This window comes from Ochotona princeps, chromosome X, assembly GCF_030435755.1.
Source record: "Ochotona princeps isolate mOchPri1 chromosome X, mOchPri1.hap1, whole genome shotgun sequence".
Taxonomy (NCBI): Eukaryota; Metazoa; Chordata; class Mammalia; order Lagomorpha; family Ochotonidae; genus Ochotona; species Ochotona princeps.
Genome location: NC_080865.1, coordinates 43,220,897 through 43,246,674, shown reverse-complemented (window position 1 = coordinate 43,246,674; position 25,778 = coordinate 43,220,897). Strand labels below are relative to the sequence as shown.

General features: G+C 40.2%; 1 protein-coding gene across 1 annotated transcript in view; it reads right to left on the bottom strand.

The window, feature by feature from the left end:
- The window catches only part of LOC131478620 (uncharacterized), a 127,772-nt gene extending 106,152 nt beyond the window's left edge, over positions 1-21,620 (bottom strand). The window contains exons 1-4 of the mRNA XM_058659073.1: positions 21,493-21,620; positions 20,513-20,627; positions 19,100-19,139; positions 16,680-16,761 (exon numbers count right to left, since the gene is read on the bottom strand). Of these exons, the coding sequence (XP_058515056.1) occupies positions 16,680-16,761; positions 19,100-19,139; positions 20,513-20,609 (219 nt within the window). The 5' untranslated portion in view covers positions 20,610-20,627; positions 21,493-21,620. The remainder of the gene's footprint in view (positions 1-16,679; positions 16,762-19,099; positions 19,140-20,512; positions 20,628-21,492) is intronic.
- Between the last annotated feature and the right edge of the window lie 4,158 nt (positions 21,621-25,778).

Genomic DNA, 25,778 nt, shown 5'->3' with positions numbered 1-25,778 from the left:
ACTAATAGATTAACTAAACAGGAAATCAATGAAGAAACAACAGTATTAAGCTACACTATGGACCAAATGGACCTAAATTGGTACCCATTAACATTTCACACCACAGTTGCAGAATACACATTCTTTTCATCACTGCCTGCAACTTACTCTAGCATAGAAAACATGCTAGGTATAAAGCAAGTCTCAGAAAGTTAAAAAAAATAACTCTGAAATCATATCATGTATCTTTTCTGACAACCATGGATGAAGTTGGAAACAACACATTAACAAAGTCCAGAAAATATGCAAATGGATGGAAACTGAATAGCATGCTACTGAATGAAAAGGATCATAGGAGAAATCGAAAGCTAAATTAAAAAGTTCCTGGAAATGAATGAAGCTGACAGCATAAAATATCAAAACCTATGAGATAAAAAAACACGGGTAAGAGAGAAGGTCATAGCATTTTGTATCTATAGCAGGAAATCAGAAAGGCATCAAACAAATGACTTACCAATCCATACCAAGGACGTAGAAAAACAAGTAACAATACCCAAGGTTAGTAGGAAGAAAGAAATAATCAGAATTAGAAAATAATCAAAATCAAAACAAAAGACAATAGAAAATATTAGTACATTGGAGAGTTGATCTTTTGAAAAAGAAAGAAAATAGATGTACTATTGGAGTGACTAACTATATAAAAGATGGAAAAGACCCAAATTAATAAAATCAGATACGAAAAAGGAGAATTAACAATGGACACCACGGACATAAAAAGATCCATCACAGATTATGACAGTTACATGCCAAATTGCAAGATCTAGAAGAAATAAACAGATTTCAGAACATACACTAAGTTGAATCATGAGTACATAGAAAATAATCAAGATAGAGATTGAGTCAGTAATGAAGACTCTTGGAACAAAGAAAAGCCCAGGACCAGATGGCTTCACTGCTTAATTATATCAAACTTTTAAAGAAAATTTGGTTCCAATTACTCTCAAACTATTCAAAACTGACTGAAAAGAAGGCAATCTTGGAATTGTGTGATGGTATGCCTGTGAAATCCTCTGCCTGAGTGTACCAGCATCCCGTATAGGCACCAGTTCATGTCCTGGCTGGTATACTTTCCATACAGCTCCCTGCTAATGGACTGAAAGAGTGGTGGAAGACAGCCCAGACCCTTAGGACTCTGCATCTGCATGGGAGACCTGGAAGAAGCTCCTGGCTCCTGGCTTCGGATTGGCTCAGCTCTGGCCACTGTGGCCACTTGGGGAGTGAATCAACGGATCGAAGCTCTTCCTCTCTGTCTCTCCTCCTCTCTGTATATCTGCCTTTCCAATAAACACACAGACAGACAAAATCTTTTAAAACAGAAAATCAGGCAATCTTACAAACTTCCATTATATAATGGCCAGCTCCAATTATTCTCAAAATGAGGGAACTGTAGACCAATATTCCTGATGAACAAAGAAACAAAAATCCTATCAAAATACTAGTTGATGGACTCCAACAACCAGATGGAAAGGTCATATACCCAAATCAAGTGGGATTCCTCCCTGGTGTGCAAGAAAAGTTCATCACAAAGAATCGATAAATATCACGTTGACCAGCTAATACAGAAAAACAAGTGATTATCTCAACAGAAGCACAGAAATAATTTGATTAAATACAACTTTCTTTCATGATAATAAAATTAGGAATATTGGGTATAGTGGGAACATATCTCAACACAATCAGGAATAATATATGACAAACCCATAGCTAGCATCATACTGAATGGATATTTGCTTGATTCTACCATGGGCAAAAGCAGAGTGGCAGAGCCCAGGCAATTGGGTGTAGTAACAGGGTAGATTTCAGGGCCCAGATTTCCACCAATGCCATATCAGGTACCACTTTGTGAAATGGAGCAAAAAGCTCTGGGGGATGGACAATAGCAAGCTGTGCAGGTGCTAAGTCAAGAAACAACTCACTTCTGGCACAACACATTGCACAGCTTCCACTAGGAAAACAATACCAACGAAGCATCCCATGGATTCCACCCAAAATATGTCCAGGTTGCACAAAGACCTAATTGCCAACAGGTTCTGGCAAGAAGAGGAAAGGAAAAAAAATCCATGCAATAGGTAACACTGATAACCCTGTGATCTAGGACAGCTGGTGTCTCCCTAATCCTGGCTGCTGTTGGAACCTGGAGCAGGAGAAAGACAGAGCAGGCAACAGTGTGGTTACAGCATGGAATCACGGGAATGGGTCGGGGAGAGGAGGAGAGTGGTGAGCTGGGAGTCTAGCATGGGAGCTCAGGACTGAATCTTGTGGGAAGGCCTGGCACAAGCAACAGAATGAAGAACTGGATACTAAAAGGGATCAGTAAAGTCAACCTGTAGAACTGTGGACAACACAGTCTAAAAAAACAGTCCCAAGGAGAAGAATTCACTAATCAGAGTTGCAATGACAAAAGGCAGAAGAGAAAAAGGTACAATAAATATGGTTATTGACATTTCCTCTGCAAAGGAGCAAAAATACTATGTCCACCTTAGAGTTAACTGAGGAACACATGGAGAAACTGCTGGAAAAGATTTTTTTAATTGTTATAAAGCTTCTTAAAGACAATGAGAAGCACATACAGGAATTCAAAGAATATGTTGCACAGGAAATAGCAATACTGAAACAAAATAAAGCTGAAGTATTAGAAATGAAGCACACAGTGCAGCAAATTAATAACTCACTGAACTCCTCAATTTTAGAATGAAGCAGAAGAATCTCAGAATTGAAAGACACTTTCTGCAATAACTCCAAAATAGTTAAAAATACCTGGAAGAGTATAGGAATCAAGCTAAGAAAAGCATCCAAGAGTTAAAGGTCACTATTTAAAGGCCAAATGCAAGAGTTATAGAGGTGCCTGAAGATGCAGAAAGAGAAGCTGGGTTCAAAGACACATTCAATGAAATAATAAATAAGAACTTCCCTGATATGGAGAAAAAATAGGGAAACAAAATACAGTAAGGCCACAGAAGTCCCAATGAACCCACCAAAAACTATTTTCACCACATCATAATCAAGCTCTCCTGGGTCCTAACATAATGAGAAAAATCCTTAAATGCACATTAAAAAAAAAAAAAAAAAAAAAACCAGTAACTTACTGAGGAACCACAATCAGACTCACAGTTGATCTCTCAGAAGAAACTCAATAGGCCAGAAAAGAACGGAATTACATATTCTAGATCCTGAAAGAAAATTGTCAGCACAAAATAACTTACCGAAAAATCTGCAGTTGGTCTTCGAAAATGAAAGAAAATTCTATATGGCAATCAAAATCTCAAAGACTTTGCCTCTACTAGACTTGCCCTACAAATGTTAAAGATGTCCTACTGACAGAGAGAAGAAATAGCACCTACCAAAACCAAAGGCAAAGGTAGATAACATTCCAATAAGTTGACAACAGAAGATTAAATCAAACAATTAGCAACCCGTTGCTAAAATGGCAAGACCAAATCATTGTCTATCAATATTAACCCTGAAGGTAAATGACTTAAACTCATCAATCAAACCTCACAGATTAGCAGACTGGATTAAAAAAGCAAAATCCATTTATTTGTTGCCTTCAGGAGACACAACTCACCAACAAAGATACGTGGAAACTAAAAGTTAAAGGATGGAAAAGGATATGCTAGGCTAATGGATAGAAAAAACAAACTGGTGCAGCTGTTGTTGCATCAGACATTATAGACTTTGACATGAAAAGCATTAAAAGAGATGAAGAAGGACACCACATAATGATCAAAGGATCCGTCCAGCAAGAAGAAATCACCATAGTAAATGACAGGGAACCTATATATGTGAGGCAAATATTAATGGATTTAAAAGGAGAAACAGACTGCAATACAATAGTAGTGTGGTCATTAATACCTCATTAACCTCGATGGACAGATCAATAAGGCCAAGACAGGAACTCAGCAAGGAAACAGAGATCACTCAGACAATAGAAAAATGGACTTAATTGATATCTACAGAACCTTCCATCCTATAGACTCAGAGTACACTTTTTATCAGTACATGGAGCCTTCCCCAGAATTGATCATATTATAGGCTAGAAAAAATCCCTCAGCAAATTAAAAAAAAATCAAAACCATACCATGCATTTTCTCAGACAATCATGACGTGAAACTGGAGACCAACAAGTCGAAATACCCCAGAAGATATGCAGATACTTGGAGATGGAACAATATGCTGCTAAATGAACAATGGGTTACAGAGGAAATTCAAAACTGTCTGAAATGAATAAAGGCATCAAGACAACAAATCAAAACTTATGGGACATTATCAAGGTAGTGCTAAGAAAAAAAATCATTTTAATTAATGCTTATGCCAAAAAATTAGAAAAGCATCAACTAAATAGGCTAACCATACATCTGAAAGAGCTAGAAAAACAACAGCAAAACAATTCCACGATTAACAGAAGAAAAGAATCAAAATACAGTAAGAAATAAACCAAATAGAGGCCAAAAGAACTATATATAAGGCCAATGAATCAAGGAGCTGGTTCTCTGAACAAAACCAGTAAAATAAATTCCCCACCAGCCCGACTAATAAAAAAGAAAAAATGAGGGAGAGGATGCAAATCACAAGAATGAGAAATGAAAAAGGAAATATAACAACAGATATCTCAGGCACACACAGAATAATCAAGAAGTATTACAAGCATCTATATGCCAACAAATCAGAAAACCTAGTAGAAATGGATAAATTTTTGGAAACATAAAATCTATCAAAACTGAATCATGAAGCAATTAATAATCTAACTAGAGCTATGACCAGGATGGAGATTGAACCGGTAATCAAATCCATCCCAACAACAACAACAAAAGCCCTGGACCGCATGGATTCACTGCTGAATTCTACCAAAGGAGGCAGTCTTTCCAAATGCTATGTTATATTGTTACTCTCTCTCAACATCATCTTAATACCAAAGCCAGAGACACAACAGAGAAACAGAACTACAGACCGATGAATACAGATGCAAAAATCCTCAAAAAAATACTAGCCATCAGAATGAAACAATACATCAGACAGATGAGTCACATGCACCAGGTGGGATTAGTCCCTGGCATGGTTTAACATACACAAATCAATAAATATGATACAACACATCAACAAATTGAAAAATAAAAACCATATGATCATCTCAAAAGATGCAAGACAACATGATTCTACACACAGGAGAACCAAAGGACTCAAGAGAGTACTGTAACTCATAAGAGAGAGTTTGGCAGGGTAGCAGGATACAGAATTAATGAACATAAATCAATGGTCCTAGTATGCACAAATAATTCCGTGACTGAGGAGTAAATACAATCCCCTTTGAAATAGCAGAGAACAATCTTAAATTCCTTGGAATCAACCTAACCAATGATGTGGAAGACCTCTATAATGAAAATTACAAAACATTGAAAAAAGAAATAGAAGACATTTAAAGATGGAGAAATTCACCATGTTCCTGAATCAGCAAGATCAACAGCATCAAAATGTCCATATTGCCAACAGTAATCTATAGATTCATTGCAATTACAGTCAGAATTCCAACAACATGCTTCTCAGAAACAGAAATGATGATCAGAAAAATTCATCTGGGATCACAAGACCACAAATAGCCAAAGTGATCCTGAAGAATAAAAATAAACCTGGAGGAATCACAATTACAGACCTCAAGACATACACAGGCAGTGCTTATTAAAACAGTCCGATACTGGTACAGAAACAGAGAAGTTCAATGGACCAAAACAGAAATCACAGAAGGAAGCTTACATGTGTATAGCCAACTAATTTTTGACAAGGAAACTGAAAATAATCCAGGGGAAAATCCTGGTCTCCTAAACAAATGCTGTTGGGACAATTGGATATCAGCCTGCAGAGATAAGAAACAATACCCTCATTTGTCACCTTATAAAAAAAAATCAGCTCTAAATGTATCAAGGGCTTAAATCTGCACTCAGAAGTCATCAAACTATTAGAGGAAAACATAGCAAGAACTCTACAAGATGTAGGCATTGTCCTATATCTTGCCAATGTCATAAAAAACACAGGCAGTGAAACTGAAACAAGCAAATGGGACTACATAAAACTAAGAAGTTTTTATACAGCAAAAGAAATAATCACTAAAGTGAAGAAGCAACCAACAGAATGGCAAAAAATCCTTGCAAACTACACAATGAATAGGGGACCAACATACAGGATTACAAAGAGCTTCAGAAGCTCAAGGACAGCTAAGACAACTCTGTGAAGAAATGGGCTATGGAAATGACATTTTTCAAAACAACAAATTGAAATGGCCAATAGACATATGAAAAAATGCTCAGGTTCCCTGGCTATCAGGGAAATACAAATGAAAACCACATGAAGGTTTCACCTAAATCCAGTGAGACTGGCCTACATTCAGAACTCCACTAACAACCTGCTGGCATGGATGTGGGGAGAAGGTATCCTCCTTCACTCTTGGTGGGAATGTAGGCTACCACCATAGAAGTCAGCATGGAGAGTGCTAAGATAACTGAAAAATCATCTTGTGGATGATCTAGCTATCCCACTCCTGGGAATACATCCAAAGGAAATGAAGTCTGCATATGAATGACCTGTAATCCTATACTTACAGTAGCACAGTCTACAATAGTGAAGACATGAAAAACAACCCAGATGCCTGTCAAGAGGAATGAATAAAGAAGCTGTGGTACATCTACTCTATGGAATACTAATCAGTCATTAAAGAGAATGAAATTCTATCACTTTCTACAAAAAGATTCCAACTAGAGACCATCATGCTCAGTGAAATAAGCCAATCCCAAAAGTACAATCATATGATTTTATGATTTCTCTGATACAAGGCAAACTTCTTTCAAAATACAAGATCAATAGATATATCTACATGTGTGTGTATATATATGTGTGTGTGTGTGTATATATGTAATACACACATATATAGCAAGAGAGAATGAGGAACTGTATAATGGATGCATGTATACCATGAGTGAAGATACATTGCAGTGTGCATCCCTACTTCTTTTTTAAACTTCATTTCAGTTTTATGAAACAGTTTCATAGGCTCTGGGATTCCCCCCACCCCTCCCCATACCCTCCCCCATGGTGGATTCCTCCACCTTGTTGCAGTATTACAGTTCAAATCCAGTCATGATTCTTTCATTGCAAGCATGTACCATGCATAGAGTCCAGCATCTTATTGTCCAGATAAATTCAACAGTTTCTTGGGGAGACCTACTCTGGTCTGAAAGCAGAGCTGGCAAAATATCATCTCCTCCAATGAAAAGCCAGTGTGCATCTCTACTTCTGAATAAAAGATAGACTCCTAATGAAACTGCTAAATATATCTTGACAATTGGATGCTGGACTTTCTATGATTGTCTATATCTACAATGTCATGATACACTTAAATAAAAGAATGATGTATTGCTGATTGTTGTTGAAGGATTATTACTATTATAATAATACTGGGGAAAACAGGGGGGGTAGGAGAGATTGGGAAAATGAAACAGGAAATCCCAGAGCCTAAGGAAATGTATCATGAAAAATAAAAAATAAAAAAACCCTTAACAACAACAAAGAAAACACCATGTTAAAATGGGCAAAGAACTTGAACAGATGGTTTTGAAAGAATGAAATACTAATAGCCATCAGACACATGCAAGAAATGCTCAAGTTCACTAACCATTAGGGGAATATTGATAAAAAAAAACCACCACGAAATTTTTCCTCACCCCAGTTAGAATGGCTATGTTCCAAAAATAAAAAACTATAAATGCTCCTAAGGATATGGAGAAAAGGTGCCCTAATCCACTGCTGATGGGAATGTAAACTGGTACAACTATTATGAGAGACAGTATGGGGATTCTTCAGCAATTTGAAAATATATCTACCATAAAACCCAGCCATCCCATTCCTAGAAATCTAACCTAAAGAATTACAATTAGCATACAGGAGTTTTATTTGTCCTGTCACTCACTGACCAGAACTACAGCCCTGCCTGGATGGCCTGCACCTATTCCAGCTCTTACTGGTGGGTGCAACAGCCCAGTTCCACCTGGATTACCTCAAGACCTGGCTCTCATGTGGATCAGTGGGGGCCATGACCTAGCCCAGCCTGTTCTATATCCAGTCTGGCTTTCGCGAGCACTAGCCCATGCTGGGGCCTAGTCCAGTGTGGCTCACGCCTGGACCCAGCCCACATGCATGCTGAGGCAGTACTGTAAGTATGTTAGTCTGGTCCACCTCCTGTCCTGGCTCTCACATTCACCAGAAACCTTGCCTGGCATGGCCTGATGCCAGTCTTGTCAATTGCCAGCAGACATTGCAGCCTGGCCTGCCTCTAGTCCCAACTCTAACTGGGGTTCTATAGCCCAGCCAAGCCTGGTCTATCTACAGTTCAAGCTCTCATGTGAACTGGTGGGTGTGGCTGCCTAGCCCAGCATAGTTCATGCCCTATTCTGGCTCCCAGTTGAGCCAGTGGGTTCTTTTTTTTTAATAAGATTTATTTATTTTTTTATTACAAAGTCAGATATACAGAGAGGAGGAGAGACAGAGAGGAAGATCTTCTGTCCAATGATTCACTCCCCAAGTGAGCGCAATGGCTGGTGCTGTGCCAATCTGAAGCCAGGAGGCAGGAACTTCCTCTTCCAGGTCTCCCACATTGGTGCAGGATCCCAAAGCATTGGACTGTCCTCAATTGCTTTCCTAGCCCACAAGCAGGGAGCTGGATGGGAAGTGGAGCTGCCGGGATTAGAACCAGCGCCCATATGGGATCCTGGCGCGTTCAAGGTGAGGACTTTAGCCACTAGGCCATGCCACCGGGCCCGAGCCAGTGGGTTCTAATGCCTGGCCTAGTCTGGCTTACTCCCAGACCCAGCCCACATACATTCTGACTAGGACTGTAACCCTTTCTGGCCTGGCTCATCACAAATCCCAGCTCTTCTGCTCACTTGCAGGAACTGCAGCCTAGTATGGGAAGCTGCCCAAGGTTTCTCACCAGTTCAGCTCCCCACCCCAGATCTTACATGAATTGGTAAATCCTCACATGTGTTGGATGGGCCCCTGCCAACCACAGTCTGACCCCAGTCCTGGCCTTAACATGGGCTGGCAGGTACAATAGTCCAGTCCAGCCTGCTTCTGAACTCAGTTCTCAGGGTCACCAGCAGGTGCTGCAGCCTTGGCCAGCTTGGCCTGCCCCCAATCCCAGCTCCTATGACTGCCAGTTAGTTTGGTGATAGTACCTGGCTCAGCTCATCACTACCTCCAGCTCTCACACAAACTGGCAGTTACTGCAGTCCCACAGGCATAATTCCACAAATCCCGTACACAATCTGTCTCCAGATCCAATTCCTTCATGAGCTGGTTGGTTTCATGGTGAAGCTCCATGTGGTTAGGCCCGTGTGGCACACCCCATGCCAAGACACTTGCTGTTAGGTACTGCAGTCTAGGCCTGCCAGGCATGCCTTCCAGCAGTGTGCTAGTTTTCCATGTGCTGGTAGGCTGCAAGTGATGCCACTTAGCTCAGCCCAGGTCTCCCATGTGGGTGGGTCCCTTGGTCTAATTCAGACATGTCCTCCAACTTCCCCTTTCTAAATCACTCCATCTTAGCTTCCTCATTTACCTGCAAGTGTAGTAAGTAGACTGCTCCGTGGACTGCCCCCAGCAGTCATTCCTCAACTGTGAGTGCAGTGGCTTGGTTCTTGGAGTCCCCTAAGGGACTCCACACGTGTCAAATGTACTCGTTGTGGTCCCAATCCCACACATCCCCAAATATCTTTCCCTAGGAAATCTATAACCTCTGCTGCCAGCAGGCTCCAGGGGTGACTTCTGGCATCCAGGAGGTGTGACGCCACTCAGGGTCACGCCATGCTGGAACACAGAGGCATACCATGCCTGGTCAGCAAAGCTTTTAAACAAGTAAATCACTATGTGTGTGTGTGTGTGTGTGTGTGTGTGTGTGTGTGTGTGTACATAGATATATATACACGAAGATCAATGAAACAAAAGGCTGAGTTGTTTGTTTTTGAAAAGATAAACAAAGTAGATAAATCTCTAGTCAGACTAAAAGAGAAAAAAAGAGGAAAGAAAGTCAAGCAGAATTGGAGATGGAAAAAGAGACAATATAACCAACACCACTAGAATACAAAGGATCATCAAGAAACTTCTATGAAGAACTAAAGGCTAATAACCTGCACAACCTTGAAGAAACTGATATATTCCTGGATTAATATAACCTATCAAGATTAAATCAAGAAGACACAGACAACCTGAAACAGATTCATACCAAGCAATGAGATGGAGGTAGTTATCAAATGTTTTTCATCAAGGAAACATCCAGGACCGGAGGGCGTTACTATTGATTTCTAAAAAAGATTCAGTAAGAAAGTAATTTAATACATTATGAATGATTTCAAACTACTAAACAGGATGGAACTCTGTCAAACTTTTTCTCAGGCCAGCATACTATGATGCTAAAATCATGACATGAAAAGAAAATTACGGATCTATATCCTTAATGAACACAGATGTCAAGCCTTTTTAAAGATCTATTTATTTATGTTTAAAGATTTACTTATTTTTACTGCAAAGTCAGATGTATATAGAGAGGAGGAGAGACTGATAGGAAGATTTTCTGTTCGGTGATTTACTCCCCAAGTGACCGCAATGGACAGAGCTGCGCCAATCCAAAGCCAGGAACCAGGAGCTTCCTCTGGGTCTCCCACGTGGGTACAGGGTCCCAAGGCTTCAGGCCATCCTCGACTGCTTTCCCAGGCCACAAGCAGAGAGCTGGATGGGAAGTGGAGCAGCCGGGATTAGAACCGGCGCCCATATGGGATCCCGGGGTGTTCAAGGTGAGGACTTTAGCCACTAGGCCACGCCGCCGGGCCCTAGATTTATTTTTATTGGAAATGGAGATTTACAGAGAGAAGAGACACAGATGGAATTGATTTTCAGTTCTAACAGCTTCCATTGACTGGGTCACTTTCCAAATGACCACAATGGCTGGATCTGAGCCTATCTGAAGCCAGGAGCTAGGAACATCCTCCTGGTCACCCATGAGGTGCAAGGTCCCAATGCCTTAGGCCATCTCCGCTGCTTTCCAAGGCCACTAGCAGAGAACTGAATCAGAAGTGAGAAGCCCGGACATGAGCTGGCACTCATATTGGACGCTGGTGCTTGTAGGCAGAGGATTACCCAGTTGAACCTTCGCACTGGACTGAGATGCCAACATTCTTGACAGAATATTAGCAAATAGAATCCAACAGCACATCAATAAGATCAGACATCATGATCAAGCAGAATTTATCCCAGAGATGTAAGGATTATTCAACATTCACAAATCATTGAACACCATAAATCACATTAGTAGAATGAAATAAAAATCATATGGGCATATCAATTGATGCTGAGAACACATATTATAACATTCAACAGGGCCCGGCGGTGTGGCCTAGTGGCTAAAGTCCTTGCCTTGAATGCCCCGGGATCCCATATGGCCGCCGGTTCTAATCCCAGCAGCTCCACTTCCCATCCAGCTCCCTGCTTGTGGCCTGGGAAAGCAGTCGAGGACGGCCCAAAGCTTTGGGACCCTGCACCCGCATGGGAGACCCAGAGGAGGTTCCTGGTTCCCGGCTTCAGATTGGCACGCACCGGCCGCTGAGGCTCACTTGGGGAGTGAATCATCGGACAGAGAATCTTCTTCTCTGTCTCTCCTCCTCTCTGTATATCCGACTTTGTAATGAAATAAATAAATCCTTAAAAAAAGATTCAACACCTCTATATTATAAAAACTCCACATAAATTAGGCATAGAAGGAATATTTCTCAGTTATGAAGCCTATATTTGAGATACCACAGCTAGTTTCATATTGAATGGGGAGAGGCTAAGTGCATTTCTCAGGAGATGAGAAAGGATACCCACTTTCACCACTTTTATTCAGTATAGTACTGGACATTTTATCTAGAACAATCAGGGAGGAGAAAGAAACAAAGGGAATCAAAATTGGAAAGAACGAAGTCAGTTTACCCATGTTTTTAGATGACATGGTGTTATACATGGTAAAACCTAAATATTGCAATGAGAAGGTGTTAGAACTGAAAACCAATGCAGTAAAGCTGCAGGTTAAAAAATAAACATATAAAAACAGCATCTTTTGGTATTTTAACGATGAGCTCACAGAAAGTAATAGCAAGAAAGAAATTGATTCACGATAACTACAAAAATTAAATGTATTTTAACCAATGAATTGAAAGATCTCTACAATGAAAATTGTCAAACATTTATGAAAGAAATAATCAAGGACACAAAAAAGTGGAAATATATTCCTCGCTGATAGATCACAAGAATTGGTGTCATTAAAACATCTATACTGGGCCTGGCGTGGTGGCCTAGCGGCTAAAGTCCTCACCTTGAATGTGTCAAGGATTCATATGGGTGCCAGTTCTAATCCAGACAGCCCTGCTTCCCATCCAGCTCCCTGCTTTGTAGTGTGGGAAAGCAGTTAAGAATGGCCCAAAGCCTTGGGACCCTGCACCCGCATGGGAGACCCGGAGGAAGCTCCTGGCTCCTGGCTCCTGGCTTTGGATCGGCATAGCTCTGGCCATTGTGGCCTTTTGGGGGATGAAATCAGTGGGAAAGATCTTTCTCTCTGTCTCTCCTCTCTCTCTATATATCTGACTTTGCAATAAAAATAGAATAAATCTTTTTAAAAAATAAAAAATAAAATGTCTAAACTAGCAAAAGCGATCTATAGATTCAGTGCAATCTCTGTCAAAATACAAATGGCATTCTTTACCAAATCAGAAAAGGCAATTCTAAAATTCATTACAAAAGACTGTAAATACCCAAAGTTACTCCATACAAGAAAAATTAAATAGTAGGCATTATAATGCCTGACTTCAAAGAATAACATAAAGCTATAGTAATTAAGACATTGTCATACGGGCATAAAAACTGATACACAGACCAGTGGAACAGAATAGAGAGCCCAGAAATTAATCCACATAAGTATAGTCAATTGATTTTCAGCAAAAGTGCTGAGAACACACAGTGGAGCAAAGATAACCTCTTCAATAATGGTGCTGGCAAAACTGGATATGTATATGTAGAGGAATGAAATGAGATCCATACCTCTCACCATATAGAAAAATAAACTCCAGATAGATTAAAGACCTAAATTTCAGACCTGAGACTATAAAGTTGCTGGAAGAAAATGTAGCGGAAACACAACAAGACATTGGTGTAGGGTATGATTTCTTGGACAGGAACCCCAAAGCTCAGACAGCAAAAGCAAAACACTAAACAAATGGGACTACATTAAACTAAGAAGCTTTTGCACAGCAAAGAAAATGATCAATAGAGTGAAGAGACATTCAATAAAACGGGAAAATATTTTTAAAGCATCAATCAAACAGGATTAATATGTACTATATTTCAGCAACTTAAAATATTTCAACAGCAGCAACAACAACAACAACAAAACCCACAAGCAATCCAGCTGGGAAATAGAGAAAGGACTTCGACAGTTTTAAGAACGGAAATACAAATGGCCAACGAATATATGAGAATATGTGCAACATCCATTAGCCATCAGGCAAATGTGAATCAAAAGCATAATCAGATACCCCCTTACCACATAAAAATACTTAAAATCCAAAAGACAGAGAGTAGAAAATGCTTGTGAGCATGTGTATACATGAGGATACTTCTACACTGTTGGTGGAAAAGTAAATTAGCTCAGCCAGTGAGGAAAGTAGTGCAGTGATATTTTAAAGCTGTGAAAAGATTTGCCATGGAACACAGCAATTTCGCTACTAGGAATAGACACAACAGGCTTGAACACAATGTATCAAACTGATACCTGCACCACCATGTCTATGCAACATTGTTCAAAACAGCGCAAAATTTGAAATTAAATAAGTTGTCTATCAGCAAATGAATCGATAAAGAATAAGTGGTATGGGCCTGGCACAGTAGCATAATACCTCAAGTCCTTGCCTTGCATGCACGCGGGATCCCATATGGGAACCAGTTCATGTCCCGGCAGCTCCACTCCCCATCCGGCTCCCTGCTTGTGGCCTGGGAATGCAGCTTTGGAGCTTGCACCAGTGTCGGAGACCTGGAAGAAGGTCCTGGCTCCTGGCTTTGGATCGGCTCAGCTCTGGCCATTGAGGTCACTTGGGGAGTGAATCAGCAGATCTTTCTCCATCTCTCCTTCTCTCTATAAATCTGACTTTCCAATAAAAATAAATCTCAAAAAAGAATAGGTGGTGTATATATACTATGGAATATTAGCTATATAAAAAAGAAATTATACCATTTGTAGCAAAATGTATTCAACTGGAGAACATCATGTTGAGTGAAATAAGCTGGCTCTGGACAGACATATGTTGTGTGTTCCCCCTTATATGTGGGAGCTAGAATTTGAAAAACCACCAGAAACAAAACAGAAGCCCGAAAAAGTAACAAATGTCTATGTGTATCAGTGTTGCTGCACAGTGTTATACGACTTTTTTTTTTTACCTTTGTCAATCTAGTGATTTAGAATGTTTTACTACTACAGTTTTAATGAGAGGTGATTTCTTTAAAAAATATTTTGTTTATTTTTATTAGTAAGGCATATATACAGAGAGGAGGAGCAATAGAGAGGAAGATCTTCCATCTACTGGTTCATTCCCCAAGTGGTCACAACGGCTGGAGCTGTGCTGATCTGAAGCCAGAAGCCAGGAACCTCCTGTGGGTCTCCCACATGAGTGTAGGGTCCCAAGGCTTTGGGCCATCCTTGACTGCTTTCCCAGGCCACAGGCAGGGGGATGGGAAGTGGGGCCGCAGGGATTAGATCCAGCACTTATATGGGATCCTGGTGCATTCAAAATGAGGACTTTAGCCACTAGGGTATGTGATTACTTTAACCTTTAATGTTTATAGAGGTGAAATTGTCATTTTTCTATTTAATCACTGTTTTTAGTTATCGTCTATATATATATCCTCACTAAATTAGGGTCATTTTGTTTAAATTTTTAAGAGAACCATCGTAGAATCCAGCAATCTCACTTATGGGCAAACAAAGGAGCTTCAGAATTTACTGGAAAATTTACATTATATTTTAATTCCATTATGCATTAAAAAATAAGCATACATATGTTTACATATATATATATATATATATATATATATATATATATATATATATATATAGAGAGAGAGAGAGAGAGAGAGAGAGAGAGAGAGAGAGAGAGAGAGAGAGAGAAACAGCAAGTGAGCATTCCCATTTCTTTTCCTGGGTTTACTCTTTCAAAAAAGCCTGTAATTGCCTGGTCCACGACTGAGGACTAGAGCTAGGAACCAGGAACTCAAATTAAGTCTCCCATGTGCGTGGCAGGAATCCAATTTCTTAAGTTACCACTGTTGCCTCCCAAGGCCCATGTTACAAAGAAATAAAGGTGGGTATGGAAACTGAGTGCTGCAATAGGGATAGGATGTCTTAACTACCAAGCCAAATGCCCACTCTCTATGAACTTTTTGAAGACCCCTCATATACCCAAAAAGCAATGAATTAAATCTTCAAGAGCTAGCTGAAACCCTATGTTCATAGGGACATTATTCACAAGAGTCACAACACGGCATGATCTAAATGGCAGTTGATGAATGTATAAACAAAATGTGGTATGTATATGTATGATGGAATAATACTCTTCGTTAATACATACATGAATCTCAGAAGTCAGTGTGCCCAGTAATATGTTAGGAACAGAAAGACAAATAGTGTATGATTTCATGTATATGTGAATCTAAAACTCAAAGTCACAGAAGTGGTGTAGAATGTTGGTTTTCAAGAAATGGAAAGGTGGGTAGGGAGATGGGCGTGTTGCTCAAAGATAAAAGAAGCTGTAAAATGAGTAGGTTCTAGGGATGTAATTAACAGCGTAATGGCCATAGTTAATATTATATCAGATGCTTGAAAGCTATTAACAGAGCAGATCTTCAGTGTTTTTTCCTATTAATATGATAGCCATGAGAAATGATATATGTATTAACTTCATTAGGGTAATGTGTATCTTTTAAAAAAGATTTAATTATTTTTATTAGAAAGTCAGATATATATAGAGAAGGAGAGACAGAAAGATCTTCCATCTGCTGGTTCATCCCCCAAGAGGCCACAACGGCCGGAGCTGAGCTGATCCAAAGCCAAGAGCCAGGACCCTCTTCCAGGTCTCCCATGCAGGTGCAGGGTCCCAAGGCTTTGGGCCGTCCTCAACTGCTTTCCCAGGCCACAAGCAGGGAGCTGGATGGGGAGTGGAGCAGCTGGAACATGAACCAGTGTCTATATGGGATCCCAGACACATGCAAGGTGAGGACTTTAGCCACTAGGTCACTGTCCTAAGCCCAGAATGTGTATCTAATAATCACATTTATGTATCTAATCATTATGTGTCACCTATACCGCATTAAAGCTATGTAATCAATACAGTATGTCAAAACATTTCTTATACCTGGTGAATTTGTACAATTGTTATGTATTATTAATTTCAAAAATCAAAAGATACACAGATTCATGCAAGAGAAGTGTAAGCCCTGTAATAAACAGTATACGTGGCCCCTTTGTCATTTTCCATGATCTTCAGTTCCTCACATCTCATTTGCCTCCCCTTCACTCCACTTACATTCTGCAAGTCTTTATCATTAGGATTGCTGACATTGTTCTCTTGAGGAACACCATGCTGATGAAGAAATGACTTTGTATAGCTAGAAAAAGAAGACATATCAATAATATTTTGGAAGAGCTTCTTGATATAATGTCATACTGTGGTTCAAAACAGAAACACGAGTATTTTTAAGTGCAAGCCAGGAAATACAACCAAGTGAACTATCAGTTAAGATTCATTTGTAGAATACATAGGAGAAAAGGATAAATTTGAAAGGCGTAGGGGTAACAAGGAAACGGACGCCCTAAGGTGAACTTGTTTTTTCATTCTTTTTTAGCCTGCTGCTTCAATTTGTTACCGTTTAATTGCCTCAAAATATCTATAATAGCTACAACTGATTCATTTGTTTTTTAAGATTCATGTTTACCTTCAAAGGCATGAAAGAGAGAGAGGGAGAAATAGAGAGAGAGAGAGAGAGAGAGAGAGAGAGAGAGAGAGCAAGAGAGCGAGAGCTTCCACTTGCTGGTTCACTCCTCAAATTCTCAAGTGTATGCAACAGTTGAGCCCTGGAACATGCTGAAAGCAGAAGCCTGGAACTCTATCTAGGTTCTCTACATGGATGCCGGACTCTCAAGTATTTGAGCCAACCCAAGGTACACATTAGCAGGAAATTGAATCAGAATTGTACATGAGCAAAACTCACATTTTGAGATTTGATTATTATTCATAATCCTTGTCTTTACACCAAAAGCATGGTGGGATTTTTGTATTTGTTGAATTATTTATTTACTCAAGGATTAAGCTTGTGATTATAAAGTAAACTGAATGCAAAACAAAGCAAAGCAAAACAAAGCAGAGGAGCTCTCTTTGAACCAGGTTCTCTCATAAGAATTATGGCCAAGGGCCTGGCATGGTTGTCTAGTGGTTAAAGTCCTTGCCTCACATGTGCTGGGATTCCCATATGGGTGCTAGTTCTAATCCTGACAGCTCCGCTTCCCACCTCACAGCCCTGCTTCCCATCCAGCTCCCTGCTTGTGGCTTGGGAAAGCAGTCAAGGATGGCCCAACGCTTTGGGACCCTGCACCCGCATGGGAGTCCTGGAAGAAGAAGCTCCTGGCTCCTAGCTTTGGATTGGAGCAGCTCTGGCCATTGCAGCCACTTGGGGGATGAAATCAGCACATAGAAAAATCTTTTTCTTTATCTCTCCTCATGTCTGTATATCTGACTTTCCAATAAAAATAAATACATCTTTTAAACTAAAGAATTATGGCCAAAGATCACCTCTTGATTTAGGAAAGTATTCATCTGAGGAGTAGAGATAAACACACACACAGAGGCAGAGATAGAGATAGAGAGAGAGAACTGATTCACCCCTCAATGCCCATAGTTGCCCCCCTGGCAGGGTTGGTCATAGACCCCAGGAACATAATACAGGTCTTTTTCTTTCTCCTTCTTCATTCATTCCCTCCTCCTCCTTCACTATTTGTTTTGGTTTTGGACAGCAGTCCTAAAAACAAAAAAATTCAGTTTGGTATTTTCACCCAGTTTATTCTTGGTTCAAGCTATACCTACTAATGTAATTTTGATTTCTATAATTTGAAACAAGAACAGGTTCACCAGTGACAAAGTTGCTTTCTTTCTAACCGCTTGTTCTGGTTTATGACAACATTTTAAACTTAAGTTTCAATTTAGAATTTCCACCCAATTTGTTTTTGCTTTTGTTTCAAGCTACAGCTACTAACATAATTTTGGTTTCTATCTTTTGGATTGGAAGCAGGTTTACCAGTGATAATAAATTGTTTGAACTATGTTAACATACTGCTGCTGAACCACCAATAGAAAATATGTGCTTTTCTAGGAAACCTAGGCTGTGGTTCTGCAAGAGAGAATGGTGGCACTCAGAGTATCTCATTATTAAATAAAGAAGTTTTGTAAGAAATCTAAATGTTAACTATGATTTTTCTCCCAGAGTTTCCCTGGGAAGTCAGTCTATCAGCTCTCTAAGGCAGGATACATTATTCTTCAGAGTCATTAGCAACTATGTTCCATTTAGTTTCAAGGGAATCCCAGGATGATACCGAGCATAAAGTGGAAGTTGACACTTACCACTCCTCCATGACAAGGACTACAGAACAACATGAGAAATCAAGATACCAAAGATACCTATTGAGGGAATTATTTCCAACGGCACTCTTTTGAGACAAAGTTACCAATTTGAATCAGTGGGGTGACTAAAGTTTCCTTTCTGTTGGAAAAAAAAGTGTGATAAATTTATAGCTAATGCTCCAACTTGTCCCATAGATGAGTCTGTCTACATTATATCTTACTCACCAAAGTACATAATAAGATAGTCTGCACTCTAGTTCATTTTTATTGGATATAGCTGTCACCTCGAAGAGGGAACTTGTTACTGTGAATAAAGAATTTCATAAACTTACTTCAATAGTGGGTTGTCTTCGGGCTTACAGGTGTTGTCATCTGTAAATATGGAGAAAAAGTTCACATGACATCTCAAATCAAAGGGAGTGAGGTAAGGAAAGGGAAGAGACTGGAATACACACTCAACTTGAAATGCTGGTAGAAGAAGAACCTTAATCTTGCAAGTGGTAGAAGAGCCATTTCCTATCATCAGATCCTTTTACTGTTCCTTTTATTCCAAAAGAATTTAGGCTCACTAATACTGAGCCTAAGGTTTACGGATCCTAAATGTAACCAATATTTTGTTAACTTTAAGTTAACCTACAAGTAAGTTGGAGAATAGAGACAGTAGCTGTTCAAATTTGAAACTGAAACCTTTAAAAATGGCTTTAAACCACTGAGTGGTTTTAATGGCTTAAAAACTTTTAAACCTTGGCTCCTTTAAATATGAGGACAATGCGGGGAAGTATTGAAATTATTCAATATGTTTTTCTAAATCAACACTCTCTAAAAGCACTGAATTATTAAAACATAACTAAGAATGTAAAATTTATTTTCTCCTAAAATTTTTAAAAGTAATACTTTCAAAGGTCTAGGTTCAAAATGACAGTGAATGGAAATAAAATATATGCATTTGACATTAGAAGTCAAAATACTTTGAAGACACACCCACACATATTGAATGTTTGAGGAGGCAAAGAAACAGGAGTGTACATTGATCTTGATTGTGTAGGAGACTATGATATGAGAAAGTTACACCACCACCCTAAAGCAGGAAAAATAACCAAAAGTGTATAATGCTTCCATTTATATGCCTTATTTGTCACAGATCCTTAAATACAGTTTCAGATAGCTTACATAGGAGGAGAAAAATAGGAGAATCTATTAGTTTGTCCTGGAAAAATGTGATTTCCTCTACTCCCCTTCTTTTCAAAGTGAATTCACTTTTTTAAAAAAATTTATTTATTAATTTCATTGCATTATGTGATACATTTTTTTTATGTACTGGAAAGTGAATTCACTTTTAAACTAACATTCGGCTAAAATGTCAGAGGAGAAATTTCAGCTTTCAGGCTTGGAATCCATGCTTTAGTTACCTCAGCTCTCCCCTCCAGAAGAAGGTGTCCACCTGCAGTCCCAGGGGGATTATTACAGAATCCCCATAAATATTTACAAGACTGCATTGTTAGTTATTCTGACTGCCTTCGGTTACAGGGGATCTCTGATTTAATTCTATGGTTTTTGTGACCCTAGGAAGTCTAGCCTGCCAGGAGGAAAAATCAGTGGGGTGGTGGTATAAAAAGCAAAACCTATTAAGACGGGAGCAGTTTTCCCTTTGCTTAATCCTAGTTTCAGGGTCAATGTGAGTATCTCTGAACCCATGGCCAGGGTCTCCCTTTCCCTAGTGCAGGGATAAGCAAACAGATTCTTACCACCATGAAGTCCGGGGCTAACTTCTTCCAACTGCAGGCAGCCTGGCACACTGCCCTCTGTTTCAGGCAAAGCTGCTTCCTGCTTTCTTCTAGACATAGCTCCAGGATTAGGCTTCTGTGTTTGGGATGGAATAGGGTTAACAATGAAGGAACCTGGTCATTGAAGGTAACTGCTGCTGTAACAACCACAACTAGCCTGGATGTAGGGAAGCAGAGAAGCACTCAGAGAGGGGTGCTGTGGTCTAGGGGTAGAGATGAATAGGAGCAGGGCAGTGGTTCAGGTTGCGGGTGGGGGTAGGAGTAGAGGGAAAGGAGTAAAAAATGAATAAATTAGGCACTTCAGTGTCTCAGTGCTTTCCCGAGACACCTGTGTGCCCATCAGGCATACTTCTTTTCACTGAACTTTGTTTTGTTGTTCACTTGCCCTTCTGTGACCGTGCCTTCGTAACCTCGTTCTCGTCATGAGCCAACAAACTGTCACGACTAGGAACGGCTACCCACTCCTGCTTTATTTTGGATGTCTCACTGAACTTGTCAGAAGGAAAGTGAAGACCGACTTCTATTTCTTCTTTTCCCGGAGATTACTGTTCTCCTCTGCTATGACCCTCTATCCACTAAAAACACTGAGGCCCTTCAGTCAGTAATTTAGGCAGCTGGGCAGACAGGTCCTGACTGACAAACTAGTGGAGACTTGGGCTAAATAATCAAACATTTCTCACCACCCCTTTTCCCCAGCCTTTCCCCAAAGTTGTGTAGATGTGACCAAAAACTGGAGGGGGAGTCTGTCTCTCATGGTAGTGGGGAGAGAAACGGAGGATGCGAATAGGATATATAATCTTTAGGTTTGGGGGTCCTGGAACACAACAGCACCCAGGTTTTCTGCTAGGATGGACACAGGGAATACAAGGTTGGGCAGAGGAGGTAGTTGGCGCTATCCCTTCCTTTCATTTAGCTTTATGGGGCGTGTCGGATCTTCTTACCTTAGAAAGCCGCTCGTCTTGAAGCTGACTGTTCTTCCCACTCGGCGGCGTGACGGTTAAAAAGATCGTTAGCCGCTACGCGATTTCCCAGAACGTGGGCAGCACGTTCGGTATTATTTAAATGGTCCAATGAGGAGGCTCCGGTGACTTGTGCAAGAAGCCGTGTGCAAAGGACATAATCCTATTGACCACGCCCTGACAAATCACAAATGTGGCCCTCGGCACTCCCAGCTGACACCTGTAGTTCTCTGCCAGCCCGTAGAGAATCTGGGCAGTCGTTCTTAGTCGCGGCAGTTTGTTGGTTCGTGATACGACAAAGTATGAGGCACAGACACAGAAGGGCAAGTGAACATCGAAACAAAATTCAATGATGGACCAGACAGGTGTCTCAGGAAAGCATAACGATTCTAACAGATCTGCTTCACCTCTCCAGCCTCTCCCCCCTTCCACTGCCATTTCCTGACAACAGCGACTTTGGTCTGATTGCCCTCTCAGCTGTTGTTGAAGTAGCACTAGCCAATGCCCTGCCCTTCAATGGACAGAAAATCACAAGCAGTCCTATTTTGTTTCCATTCAATACCCTGTATGTGAACCACCACAGTAAAGTCTGTCGCTCAGCCTCCTGACACTACACCAGCTTTTCTTTTAGCTTTTGCCCGGGGAAGAATGCCCTTTTCTTATAAATAACCCTAGGCCTGTAAACTTCTTTGGGGAATCCTCATATAGGAAACCTGGCCACTGAAAGTGGAAAGGGTCCGTGAGATCAAAGGAAGAAGCAGGCAGGTCTCCAATAAAGTAAGGTCTTAGAGAGGCAGCTGGAACCACAAGAGCAGAAACATGATTTTTTAGAATGAGGTGGACTTTGGCTAAGTGGAATGCACATAGAGTTTTTCAAGAAATAGGAACATTTGTAAGAGGTGTTCCTGTCCGCTAATAGAAAGTGGGGATTATTGTAACAACTTCCCTCATTGGTAAGGTTTCTGGTAACTTGTCAGTGTCATCTAAAGGGCAAGGTGGCGGTTTGGACAATAGCTAGAGGCACATCGAGGAGGATCCCTACAATGCTGGTTTTGTACCATGCACACTTCTATTTTGGAAGACAGGGACCAGTGAGAGAAGGCTGTGACCTGAACACTCCAGAGCCATCTGGCTCTTTTAAATTCTTCCTCATGAGTGAAAAGAAATAAAGGTGAAAAGAAACATCAAAATGTTAAAAATGTCACTTCTTACAGCTAAGGATGAACATTGCTTTCCTACTGATTTTTTTCCACAGTAAATGTTAATTTTAAAATTTGCGTTACAGGGCCAGCATTGTGACACAGTGTATTAAGCTGCCTGAGTCTCCTACATCACATACCAGTCCATATGAGAGAGAGAGTCCCAGTTCATATTTGGGCCCCTGCCACTCACTGGGGAGATTAGGATGGAGTTGCTGGCTCCCGGTTTTGGCTCGATCATTGCAGGCATTTGGAAAATGAAGCAGCAAATTAGAGAACTCTAATGTTTCTCTTCCTTTTCCTTTTCCTTTCCCTTTCCCTTTCCCTCTCCCCACAGTTGTCATTCTGACTTTCAAATAAATAAATAAATAAATAAACAAATAAATCTTCAAAAATTAGCACTAAAGGGCCTGGTGTGACAGCCTAATGGCTAAAGTCCTCGCCTTGAAAGTGCCAGGATCTGATATGGGCACTGGTTCTAATCCTGGTGGCCCCACCTCCCATCCAGTTCCCGGCTTGTGGCTTGGGAAAGCAGTCAAGGATGGCCCAAAGCCTTGGGACCCTGCATCCGCAAGACCCAGAAGAAGCTCCTGGCTCCTGGATTTGGATCGGTGCAGCTCTGACCATTGCGGACACGTGGGGAGTGAATCAGTGGACAAAAGATCTGTCTCTCCTCATCTCTGTACATCTGACTTTCCAATAAAAATAGCTAACTAATTAACTAAATAAATCTTTAAAAATTAATACTAAAAAGGAACAGAGAAATGAGTACCAAACAGACAATGCCAGAGTAATTCTAGAATATTTTTCAGATTTTTTAGAGAATAGCTGTACATTTGTAAAAATATAGCAAAATCCTTGAAGTGCAAGTCTGCATTGTTACAACATTTATTAGCATTATTTTGTCATACATAGTTTTATCTCACTTTCTTTTCCAGTTCAGAATTGTTGATTAACATGCAACATACATATACCCTTATTGGGCGTAATGCATATGTCAACAATTGCATATACTGTACACTGATCAAAGTAGACAACCAGCATGTCCCTCTCCCCACTCTTCCTCTGTGTTTGAAACCTACTAGTTCTTTTTTCCTTCAGTTCATCATTGTGATTAGTCGTCACAATACTGTGCTGATCAAAACAACATGGTATACATACACAGTGGAATATTATTCAAGCATAAAAGAATGAAATCCTGGAACTGAATAACATTATTCTAATGAAATAAGGCAGATAAAGGAAGGCAAAGAAATACTCGTCCCCTGACAGTGCTTTGGTGCCTATTTGCCAGCTGCCCTCTATCCCACCTCAAATCTACCCTTCCACATTTTTGGTAATCACAATTTTAACTTCAGATCAATTTTTTTTCTTTAAGCTTCCGTGTGTATGTGTGTGTGTGTGTGTGTGTGTGTGTGCGTGTGTGAGAGAGAGAGAGAGAGAGAGAGAGAGAGAGAGAGAGAGAGAGAGAGAGGGAGAGAGAGAATAAGCGACAGAGAAAAAAAAAACACCTTCCATTATTTCCTAAATAGCTATAATGGCTGGGACTGAGCCAGGAGCCAGGAGCTTCATCGGAGTCTCCGATATGTGCCCAGGGTCACAAGCACTTGAGTCATCTCCTCTGCTTCCCCAGGCACATTAACACGGAGCTGATCAGAAGAGGAAGAGCCAGACTCAAACCTACAGCTGCATGGGATGCTGGCAGTGTAGGTGGTGGCTTAACATGATGTTCTACAAGACTGATTCATAATCCTGCCTTTCAGATAAAATTAATAAGTCTTTAAAAAACATAGAAGTAAGAGGTTTCAAGGTTTTTTTTTTAATTCAGCCCAACTTTTACCTAGAGATAGCAACAGATACCTAAGTCAATGTAAGTGGCTAAGTGGTTAAGTGGTTTCTACAAGGATTTTTTTTTAATTTAAATATCTTTAATAAGGAATTCTCCCTGGCATAAGTCAAGGATTTGTCTCTTATGTCTCCTCATCCCAGTAAAAACAGTATTTTTGTTTAAAAAATATCTAAACACTGTCTCCTTTTATAGTTCCTTCCCTTTAGCTTGTTCTGATGAGCTTTTTCTGACCTTGGTGGTTTCTTTGTGTCCCCCTGATCAGTGCATGGCGTAGGAGTTTTTGAACATGTTATCAACATGACCAGTCACAATGGTGAGGGGAGGTTTGAAAGCTTTAGCTTATACCATACCCACAATAGACATCAGGGCAGTAGAACTGATCAATTGTAAGAATCAGAAATGTAGAACCCATCAGACTCTTTGATACTGTCTTATTTCATCTTCATGTCTGACTTACGAGAGGAAGATAACATAAAATTCTGCTGGATCAGTAATCTTCTCATATTATTACTTACAAAATGTATCAAATATACATATGACAAGCATCTGGTCACCATTTTGAGTAGGACAACTAATCTTTGGTGACACTGTACCAAAAGGTTCTGACAGCTTGTGCTACATTTTAAACTTTTCATTTTCTCTATATCACTTGTTACTACGTCTTTCCTTTGGGTCCAACTCTTCAGAGTTTTGTGTACTACTTTACAAGGTGACAGAAGTTATGTTAATAGCCAATTGTCTTCTTATTTATCTCTATATAATCTATTTCTAGCAACAACAACATAGCCTAGAAAAATGAGTGATAGAAAGGCACTATAGGAGATAAGCAAGAATAAATGTTTTCATTTATGAATTTTTAAGGAAAGAGGGAGGGAAGAGAGAGTGAGGGAGAGAGGGAGAAAGATTTTACAGCCAGGTTTAGAACTTACAATGTTGGAAGAAAGGTAAAAGGAACTTTAAAGTTGATAGAGACAATTCTGAGACTTCACCAGCCCTTTTCTCTTATAATTCTGGAGGTATGTGAAAAATAAAAGGTGATGGAGGTGGTATAGCAGATCTGGATTTAAAATTCAGTCATTTGGGCCCGGCGGCGTGGCCTAGCGGCTAAAAGTCTTCGCCTTGAAAGCCCCGGGATCCCATATGGGCGCCGGTTCTAATCCCGGCAGCTCCACTTCCCATCCAGCTCCCTGCTTGTGGCCTGGGAAAGCAGTCGAGGACGG